The 10775-nt window shown below is 44.7% G+C and overlaps 1 protein-coding gene across 3 annotated transcripts in view; it reads left to right on the top strand.

Annotated features, from left to right (window-relative positions):
- DEPDC5 (DEP domain containing 5, GATOR1 subcomplex subunit) overlaps nt 1-7363 on the top strand; it is a 159917-nt gene extending 152554 nt beyond the window's left edge. For all 3 annotated transcript variants that reach the window (XM_068135206.2, XM_078767894.1, XM_078767893.1), the window contains exon 42: nt 5239-7363. In XM_068135206.2, coding sequence (XP_067991307.1) covers nt 5239-5534 — 296 coding nt within the window. In that variant the 3' untranslated portion in view covers nt 5535-7363. The remainder of the gene's footprint in view (nt 1-5238) is intronic.
- Nucleotides 7364-10775: the final 3412 nt, after the last annotated feature.

Consider the following 10775-nt stretch of genomic DNA (forward strand, 5'->3'; position numbering starts at 1 on the left):
ACAGCTGTTCACCACCATCTCTTATCCTCCCCCATCCAAAACCTTGATCTTTTCTACCCCCGCTAATTTCGGTCCCCTTGTGTTTTATACCTCTCCCCCCCACCCCCCCCCTCCCCCTCCCACGCCTCCTGCCCCCAAGCCCTCTCCCTCCCACACTTCTCCCTGCTCTCAAATGTTGTGGTTGTGTGCTTCCCCTTCTCTCCCCATCTTGTCTTCCGCTCCCTCTTTTTGTATATTTTGTTTGTCTGGTTTGTTTTGTTTGTTTGTTTGTGAAATAAATGTTAGCTCTTTCACGAGCCTCGATTCAGTATACAAAAAAAAAAAAAAAAAAAAATCTGTCTGTCTGTTTGTGCGCAGTACTACGTCTACATCGTTGCACATAGCATCGCCATACTTTACACACATATTCTCCTTGCCCTGGAATAGACTGTGCCCAATTTTTAACTCTCTAGGCCAAAGGTCAAGCTCAAGGTCACCCAAAACGTGAAATCAGGGGGGTCAAGTGTTAATTTGAAATATATTTAAACCACTATAACTCTAAAAGTACGAGAGATATGCATACACTTACTGTTACTGACATATAGGAAGTCACATACGACATTTCATTTGGCACCATGACCTTTGACCTTGAGTGACCTTGAAAGGTCAAACTCAAGGTCCAAAATTGTTTTTTTTTTACTAATAACTCTGTCAAACATTATCCGATTCCCTTCTAACCAACACCGAAATGTTCATTATTGAATTCCCGAAAAATAACATGTGGCATAAGATAGTCAAAAATGCTTAGTTTAAATTATTTTTTGGGGTCAAAGGTCAGGGGGCCAAGTTTTCATTGAAAATATGTTTCAAACCACTATAACTCTGAAAGGACAAGAGATATGCATACACTTACTCAGTTACCTTCCATTGCTTAGTGTATATACATGTATAGATTTCCCACCATTTTGATCCAAAATGGCCAATTTAAAAAGTACATTCCGGCACATTCCCAACACAGCCTGGTGTTGGGCTAGCGGTTAGGGTGCCAGCTTGGGATCCTAGGATCCTGGGTTCGAATCCCGGTCGATCGCTGAATTAACGCCAGGGGTCGGCAAGACTCAGCCTGTCATCCTTCCGAGGTCGGCAAATTGAGTACCAGTTCACTGGTAATTCCCTGTTTGTCGTAAAAAGGTGACAAAAAGGGTTGGCGTCAGGAAGGGCATCCGGCCGTAAAACATTGCTTCAAAAAAGGGACCAAAAAAACAATAACAACCATGGTCCCCGAAAAAGGCCAACCCCCGCTTTGCGGGGGAAAATGGCCTCTAAAGGTGGTTATATATATATATATATGTTATTCCGGCAAGTCCTCGGTCTCTGACCGATTTTTCATCTGTCTGTTTGTCTGTGTGTTTGTTTGACCTTCTGTGAACAAGATGTCTCAAAAAATTGTGGACGGATTCAGACAAAATTTGGCGGAGATGTAGCATATGTGACGAGGACGAATTGATTCAGTTTTGGTGAAGATCTGGATCCGGATCCGGCTACTAGAATTTTTTTAAGTGTGATTCTTCACCATTGAGAGATAGGGCCAAAAACTATATGGAGAAAGATATCTGAAAAAGTTGTGGACGGATTCAGACGAAACTTGGTTGAGAGGTTGGGTGTGAGAGAAGGAAGAATTGAATATATTTTCGTGAAGATCTGGATACGGATACGGATAAGAGTTTAAAAAAAAATTAAGTGATTTTTCACCATCGAGTGTTAGGGCCAAAAACGATAAATAACATGATATTTCAAAACGTTGTGGACGAGTTGTGAAACAACTAGGTGGATGAGTTGGGCAAGTGACAAGAACAAGCTGATTAGATTTTGGTTCGGGTCCGAATCCAGATATGGCCTATCAGTGGGATACAAAAAATAAACTGTTCAGCCCGGGGAGGTTTGCCGTTCAAGTTTTACATGTGTTCTAGTTTAAGGCACGTATTGATACGCATTTGTTGGCACTTTATTTGAACGGCTCTACCCACCGTGTAGTCTACTTGCCAGCAATGTGAACCCGGAAATGTTGAGTACCCCAAAGTTTTAAGTTAGAAATGTACAGTATGGGTCCCCAGCACTTAGAAACTGCCGGATGCTAACTTGCATATGTTGGGCAATTAGCAAAATTAGCATTAATAGCATTAACCCTATCAAACATAGGCCTGGGACACTGAAATTTCTGTTTCGCTCTATTGCTCCACTTTTATTCACAGGTATTAGAGGTAACAAAGGCAAGTACCATACCAAACTAGAATAATATGACTATGGGTAAATAATATCCTCAAAATTAAAACACAAGTATACCCAAAATTATCAGAGCTGAAAAATATGTGCATTAGTTACACAACATAAAACTTCCATCAAGAAAGAGCGTCTTGCACTTCTACTACTCTGCACTGTTATAAAGCATATCCTCATCATAAAACTCATCCTCATCGTCTTCATCTTCTTCTCCTGACTCTACATTCTTGTCATATTGCTCTTCTTGCTGTGAGTGCGTGAGTGTGTTGCAACATGTACTATCAGAGCCTTTGCAGAAGCAGTAGCTGGTACAGGCCAGGCCTGCAGCTACGCAGCTGCACTTTGCTGTTAAACAGGGCTTTAACCCAGCTTTGCAGCTACAGCTGATCATTTCCAACACGGCAGGAGGAGCAACGGGGCTTGCATCCAGGATGGGCATGATGACTTCCTCTCCCTTCTCGCCTTCCTTCTTATTCCATCCAAACTCTGTTATGTCCACAGCTGGTGGGTCAGGGCAGTCTGCTGCTTTCCAAAGCAGCACCTGTAGATGGGCACGCCGTCCATGGAGGAGAGCGTTGCGCTCTGTAGGAGGCAGTGTCTTCAGTGCTGGGGGGGGGGGGGGGGGGGGGGTTTGCGCTTTCGGTAGATGTCATATCTGGCGACGTTCAGAGATGCCGACTCCCTCTCGTTGTACAGAGCCAGGAAGAAACCACTCACTGCCTCTGTAATCTGTAAATCAGTAGCTCCCTCTTCTCCGATGAAGTGAAGCAGGTCACCAGGTACTACTCTCATGGCCTTGAATGCGGACACCTTCCCTTTCCCTGCGGGATAGGAGGTGGTGTCACATCCGGAGAGAGCATGCATAGCCAGGATGGAGCGACACTGCTCACCGAGATTCTCTACTGTCGAATTGATGTTGAGAATAGTGCCATCCCATCTCTCCATCTGCAGGTTATATATGTGATACCCACCTTCCAGCACCAATAGACCATGAGTACGAAAACATCAGTGTCGTCGCTGAGAATGCGGACAGTTTCAGCTCCGTGACTGGCTGCATCCAACATGTATGAGATGAGGGAGACGTCAGCCTCGTCATGAGTGACAATACTGTCTGCTTTGCTGACCATCTTGATGTGATCTATGCTGTGTGTGCACAGGAGCTCACCCAGTCTCCGTTTGTTTGTCTTGTTCTTCATCACTTTGTCGCGGCTAGGTAGAGGCGTTGTCAGTGAGAGTCGGTACTCTGTTGAGCTCTCCCCAGCTCTTCTCTGCCTCTCGTGGTCTTTGGCAGAGACTTGCTCATACCGGTCAAAGATGACAAATGTTTCGGTGATGTAGCGATTAAGCCAGGCGCCCCATGCTGGCTGCGAGGTCAGCCACAGTGCCTGACGATGGCCACACCACGTGGTAGATGAGCTGCGATGCATCAACGAGTACAACATGTGGTGGGTGGGGATTGGGGGCAAGGATTCCAAGACGCTGGACGATCACAGACTTGTTACCCTTCCTGAAGCATCCATACTCATCGATGATGGATGCAGGGACCGGGCCGAGCTCGTAGTCAAAGAGGGCAGAGAGCTCCATTCTTCTCTTGCTCCCCACCACCAGCAGCCGAGCAAACAACGCCTCAAGGTCACATATGATCTTCGCATTGACCTTCACTCTTTTTTTGGTGAATGTCATTGTCACCACCTTATTTGAGATGGGCGTATGAAATATCTCAGGAGAAAATAAGGAGAACAGTGTGCTCATGTCCTGTCCAATCTTCAATGCATCTTGCACATTCACCTTTTCATCTGCCACCTGGCCATTTATGATATGGTGGAGGGTCGCGGTCTCTATGGTGAGTGGATGGGAGTTTTCCTGTAGCACTCTCAGGATTTTAGCCCGGTCCTCCGCGTCCAATTCCCGCCGTCCTTTACCCTCTTCTTTGTGTCTGTTGGGCTTCATTGTCTTATCCGGTGCTTCAGCATCGTCGTAAATCTCATCCAATGACTTGGAGAGATAGGAGCAGATGCCGAAAGATTGGATCCACACGGCGACCTGCTCAGGGTTGGTGGAGATGCCCTTCATGCCTCCTCCTCCCTTCCCTTGCTTGATGCATGTCTGCTCCCCAAACATGTCTCCACTCACTGCAGCTGCACCATCAGAGTGGAGGCACACATGGCTTCCAGCGTAAAGGTCATCCTTGGCAGTAGCAGGAAGGTACTGCATGTCGCGCAGATGCCATGTGATCCATCTTGTGTAGTGGTGATGACCGGCAGCAAAGAAATAGGGCAGCATCTCTTCAAGGCAGTGTTGTCGCAGCATCCAATCACCCTCTCTTTCTGCTCGCCAGAACCTGTGAGCTATTAGGGTAGGGGTGATGAAACAATCCACCCATAGCCGGACTAAAAATTAATCTAAATACTCAATATCTCAAAAACTATAGCAGCTAGCGAGATGGGGCTTAGTGCGTTGAACGTGCCAGGTTACGATCTGTTCAAATAAACACTAACATTGAAACTGTAGCTCAACATGAGAGTAGGGGCACTAACCGCGCAAAAAAATGTTGGGTGAAAAAAATCCACGGCTTTTACATCCCTTTTTTCACATGAAATTTTGATCGCAGGAAATTTTTATGAGAACACTCACGGAAAGCATATCTGTCTAAGTGTATTATGTCCAAATTTCATACGGATCCTTCAAATAGTTTGCTCACACGAAGCATTCAAACGGAGCAATAGAGCGAAACAGAAATTTCAGTGTCCCAGGCCTATGTTTGATAGGGTTAATGCTATTAATGCTAATTTTGCTAATTGCCCAACATATGCAAGTTAGCATCCGGCAGTTTCTAAGTGCTGGGGACCCATACTGTACATTTCTAACTTAAAACGTTGGGGGTACTCAACATTTCCGGGTTCACAAGAGGGCTCTATAGGCTTGGCAAGTAGACTAGTGCGTTTAATACTTGCAATAAGGTGTACATTTTCATGGCAGGTGTAGCGTTTGTGCAGCTGCCTTACTGCAAGCGGAAACTGGCATCGGAGCAATCACGGAGGCGCCGGAACTCTTCCAATACCAACACGCCGACGGTCCTACCTGAGGAGAAGTTGGGTTTCAATTGGACGGCAAACAGCATGCTGAGCAAGAGCTGGCGATCGGCGGCTACCGGCGATGACAAGTTTGCAGAACGCTTGCTCCGCAGCCTCGTCGAGTTTTGTACAAACAAGGATGACCAACTCGTGATCTTTTGGCAGGGGTGTTTGGACAAAGTGCAACCTGATGCACCCTGAGTGCCATCCTTCCTCTTCCAGTGCAGCAAGTACAAAAGCACCGCATAATGGAAAGTTTTTTTTTGTTGTTGTTTTTGTTACTGAGATTGTATTCTTCACCGTTCCGACTCGGCCATTCATCATCCATTGTACAATGGGCTCTCCTGTCCAAATCGTAAGGCTTTCTTCATTTCTGTTTTCTTCATCAGCACTGATTTGTACATCTACAGTGATAAAAAATATTTGTTTTTTTAAAATAACAATTGCTCGTCGGGGTCTTGCAATGTATTTGAAAAATTTGATAGAACTACCACCCACAGGGTATTGCATTTCTCCCGCAGTGTGGTACCACATACTGCCATGTCCATGATGTGCGTCGTTTGGTGATTTCTTTCTTTCTTTTTCTATCGAGGCCCAAGCTTATGAAGGGGAACGTGTGTGGGTCTTTGTACATTGTATGGCAAATGCTCAGAATGCCCTGTGCACGTATTGGTACGATTATTTAGAACTTGTTACTTCACGTTGTATTTGTAATGATTCTGTGCTGATGCTCTGCAACTTAGGGGAGGTTGAATAAGCACAAAGTGTCACGATATGACATATCATTCAGCTGAATCCTCATCGTATTGCAAGTGGATTTTATCCGCACAAAGCAAATGGGAAGGGAAAAAAAATTAAGAAAAGAGGTTTTTGGTAATCTGTGTGATCTGGGGTTTTCATAGACTGCGTAGTTTTGGAAACACGCGTGTGAAGCTTGTGACACTGTTAAACATGGCAATGCCCTGGAGATTGTGAATGGCATTCTGCTCTGTTGAGGTTTTTTTTTTTTCAAAGGGAACTCATAGTTTTGTTGCAGCATGACAATACCCAAACACACACACACACACACACACACACACACACACACACACACACACACACACACACACACACACACACACACACACACACACACACACACATGGCCTGGCCAGCACAACAATCAAATGTGTTCAAAAGTTGGCCTGTGAACTCGGGCTGAATCGACCCGATGCCACTGACCTTACACAATTTTGAATTTAACCTTTCCAAAACAATGAAGTAGGCTTTCCGGGAGACATCAATTTGCAGATGTGACACCTGTGAAGGAAGTGGTGTCAATTTTACCTGGCCAGACTAACAACCAACGAGCTCTGATGGAATGCACGAGCTCCTCAGATGATGGCAAAGGTGTATTGAAGTGTCAGAGCACTATGTTCTTCTTCTTCTTCATTTGTATGCAGCACAGGGCTGCAGGGTCTCATTTGGCCTCCAAAGCCAGCATCATTTGCTGCCGGTGCCATGCCCTCTCCTGGCTAGGGCAGGCATTTGTAATTTGTTCATGCACCTGCGATAGCTTGCCTACTCTTCGCAAAGGAGACCGTGGGATCTTTAACGTCTACCAACGAATGCTGGGAGACGAGATTCCCGTTTAACGACCATCCGAGGGATGGCACACACATCGATGAATCACCCTGCCTGTGCAACACCGAGATGACAGTCCATGGCTGAGTCGGGATTCAAACCCAGGCTAGACACCTTAGAGGCAGGTGTGCACACCTCTAGGGCCTAGGCCATCCTGTCAGCCCCAGCACTATGTTAAGAAATGTGGGAAGAAAAAATCATGAATAGTGCCCTGCCATACTAACATGAGCGCCACTGATCGCAAATAAACTTTGTTTTAACAATCTGTGGCACGATCACAAATGGACTGTCCTTTGGTATCATGCAGTGCTTGAACCCATGAAGCAGAGAGTCTGTGTTACCTATTGGAAAGGTGTCTCAATTGAGTGCTGCAGTAATTGTAGCATATTAAAAGAGCTGTAAATGTACAGTGTGAGTTTCCTTGTAAATGTAGGGTCTCCACTTCCTGCTTGGTACTTACTGGTCCTGGATACACCAGAAACTAAAAAGTATTTGTACTTATTCCATCCTCTCCATACCAACCCTTGTGTTCAAGGAAGCAAAAACGTGGACACCGACTCTCCTGATGTATGCGGCAGGACGACAACTATACTAGACAGTGGGCCAAGCCTCCAAAATCTGTCTAGTTTTTGACTTTCGTGACCCACCTCTGGTATCTACCTGAAATTTTGCAAAGATTTAGATAAAAAATCACTGAGAAAGAATTCACAACTCGTCAGTGCAAAAAGTTGCACATTAATTAGTTATGCTAATTAGCAAAATCTATAGCGCCATCTTGTGTCCATTATTATATAGTGTACAACTGAATGTACAACTGTGTACAACTGAATGGGAATTCTAAATATAAAGTATGTAGTCTATGTAGAGATGGGGAAACCGTCCAGGAGTTTGGGTGATCGAGGTCCTACACCCTCTCACACACACACCGACACCTACACCTACACACACACACACAGAGTACTGTATATATATATATATATACACACACACACACACACACACACACACACACACACACACACACACACACACACACACACACAACACAAGGAAATGATTTTAAAATTTTTTTACCATAAGATGGCCATTCTAATTTTAATATCAAACTGAGTGATATATATCTTTTTTTTAATTCTTCATGAACTGAAATTAATTTATCAAACTCGTTATCCAAGCTCTTATTAAAAATGAATTGGAATGTTATAAAACATAACATTTATGAAAAAATTAACTTATTAAAAATCTTATTAAATTGGTTCACGAGTTATCAAGTGACCACTATATTCGTCATGGGTGTGTGTCTGTCTGTGTGTTTGTCTGTCCGCAGCATAACTACCCGATGATGTCATCCGATCTTGATGAAACTTGGGTGGGAGGTTGATATCATGATCTAGTTGTGTCCTACCTAGAGTGAGTGTATTGCGCCCATTGTGGGCGGAGCCACGCCCGAAAAAGACGTCTTGTTAGGGGGTAATCGAGTTCAAGCTACATCTTCTCCGAGTGGTTTGGTGGAATCTGACAGGGGTTTCGGTATTTGGTTAGGCCAATGTCATGTGTCTAGCCCCATGGAGCTCGATTTTTCATTTTCGCCCCAACGTCACAAAATTTAGAAAAGTCCATTTTTGATGGTTTTATTACATTGTTCGCTTCCTGATGGGGTGAAATGTCGTACATGATCTTATATTATCACATACATCATGAAATACAAGTTTTCCAACAAATTTCAGAATCTTCGACCTTTGACCTTTGAAGGTCACAAAGGTCAAAGTTGTCGGAATCGAACCGAATTTTCGGTATTGTGTAGCTAACTAACCTCATAACCTCATAAAGTTCGGTAAAGGGACTATAAGTTGCTTTAAAAAAAAAAACAAGAGAACACTTTCAACCCAAATATCAACAAATCAGTATGGTTATCAATTTTCAGGGAAAAGAGTTTCCGAACTTTTTTTCAGTTTGTGTCCCTATTCACCTTGCTGTCCCTATTCACCCCATTTCACGGTACCAAGGCACAGACTTCCATATTGTCAAATTTCTGGATCTCTGAGCATTCGTTTGGATTCTGTCCCTGCCAATCAACTTTAGGCATGCTGTTTGCTGCTGCTGCTCGAGCAGCAAAAGTTGGAAGACCGAAGCCTCATACAATAAGTCAGGACCATCTTCATGGACAAACGTATATGAGGAATTAGAGACAGTCTGGCAACATTACCCTCTGGGCCGGTGCTCCTGCCTCACACCGAGCTCGGCTTCACTCTGTTGAATCCAAAGCTTACAGAATCATTGGAATCTCCCACGATGAAGCTCATTCTGAGGGCCTTTCTCTCTCTCACCGCAGGAAAGTTGGTGGTCTTTCTGTCTTCTACCGACTCCTCGCCGGCCTTGCTCCCCCTGTTCTGTCTGTGCTCTGTCCACCAAATATTTCTGGAGGGGACACAGGATCTGCCAGCAACCCTCTTCTGGTGAAACTATCAAAATCAACACTCTCTGTTCACCTTCACTCTTTCATTCCTCTTTTCCCCCACCTCTGGAACAAACTCCCACACTCTTATTAATCCCTCTCCTCCCTCCAGGTCTTTAAAACAGCTGTTCACCACCATCTCTTTTCTTCCCTCATCCAAAACCTTTATATTTTCTACCCCCGTTAAAACACCCCAAATCCGCCTCTTTCAATCTTTTCTTTTCTTCCTGCCGCAGATCGACCGACGTCCCTGTTGTCTACTCTTGTGGTTGTTTGCTTCCCTCTCCCTCCCCCTCTTGTCTCCAGCTCCCTTAATTGTATGTTTTATGTGTCCGTGCATGTTTTTCATGTTTAATATTTTAGCTCTTACACGAGCCTCGACTCTGTAAAAACAAACATTCTGTTGCCAAGTTATCTGTCTGTAGCATACAAGGCCATCTTTGTTCCTGGATTTCTCACCTTTTGCATTGCCATCAATGGAATATTCACCTCACCTAGTGAGTGTCTTAGGCCCAGTCATATATATAAAAGACCTCTTCCATGGTCTGGAAAACTCTGTCTTACCTTTTTCAGACAATTCCAAATTGTATCATACTGCCCTACTGACAGGCAGAGAGTAGCTTCCTCATTCCCTGCTAATTTGGAATTGATTAGATGCTTATCTGATATCCTGGAAAGTCTCACCAAATTCCCCTTCCTCTTCAATCTCACCCTCCCACCGGGTCTTCAAGACAGCTGTTTTCCACCATCTCAGATCGGCCCCAATCCATAACCATCATCTTTTCTACTCTCATTAACTGCCTCCCTCCCTCTCCACATCCCCAATCTCTCCTACTTCCAATTTTTCAGTTTTCCCGACTGAGAGTTTCCTTCTGTATCCATCTTGTCCACCCCTGCATCCTCTCCTGTACGCATTCCTCCTGACACCTATTGTGTATCCAAGTCTGCCTCTACTTTGGCCTTAAACTCTGCTGTTGGTGCCCCCCGCCCCCCTTCTCTCTGCTGTTCTTTTTGTCCCGTTACGTCCTGATACATTGTGTATTAGTACTCGCTCTTCCATGAGCCTGGACTATGCATACCCAAAAACCCCTCTTGGTTGAATTTCCACATCCAGGATGACTGCACACCTCAACTCTCTTCTATCCCAATGTTCCCTCCAGGGCGTCAAATAGGTAGTGCACCCCCATCTCATATCATCTCCCATTTTTACTCACAATCTATTATATGCCTCCCTTTATCCAGTGGGAAGATATGTCTCCCAACACGTCCAAAGAGCATGACTCCATCAATATGCAGTTTACTTGTCGCGTCAGGGTTGGGGTCTCAGGAATGTCAATTTAACTGTTTTGGCATTTTCAGATATT

The sequence above is a fragment of the Myxine glutinosa genome, chromosome 14 (assembly GCF_964187855.1).
Source record: "Myxine glutinosa chromosome 14, kmMyxGlut1.1, whole genome shotgun sequence".
In the NCBI taxonomy this organism is placed as follows: domain Eukaryota; kingdom Metazoa; phylum Chordata; class Myxini; order Myxiniformes; family Myxinidae; genus Myxine; species Myxine glutinosa.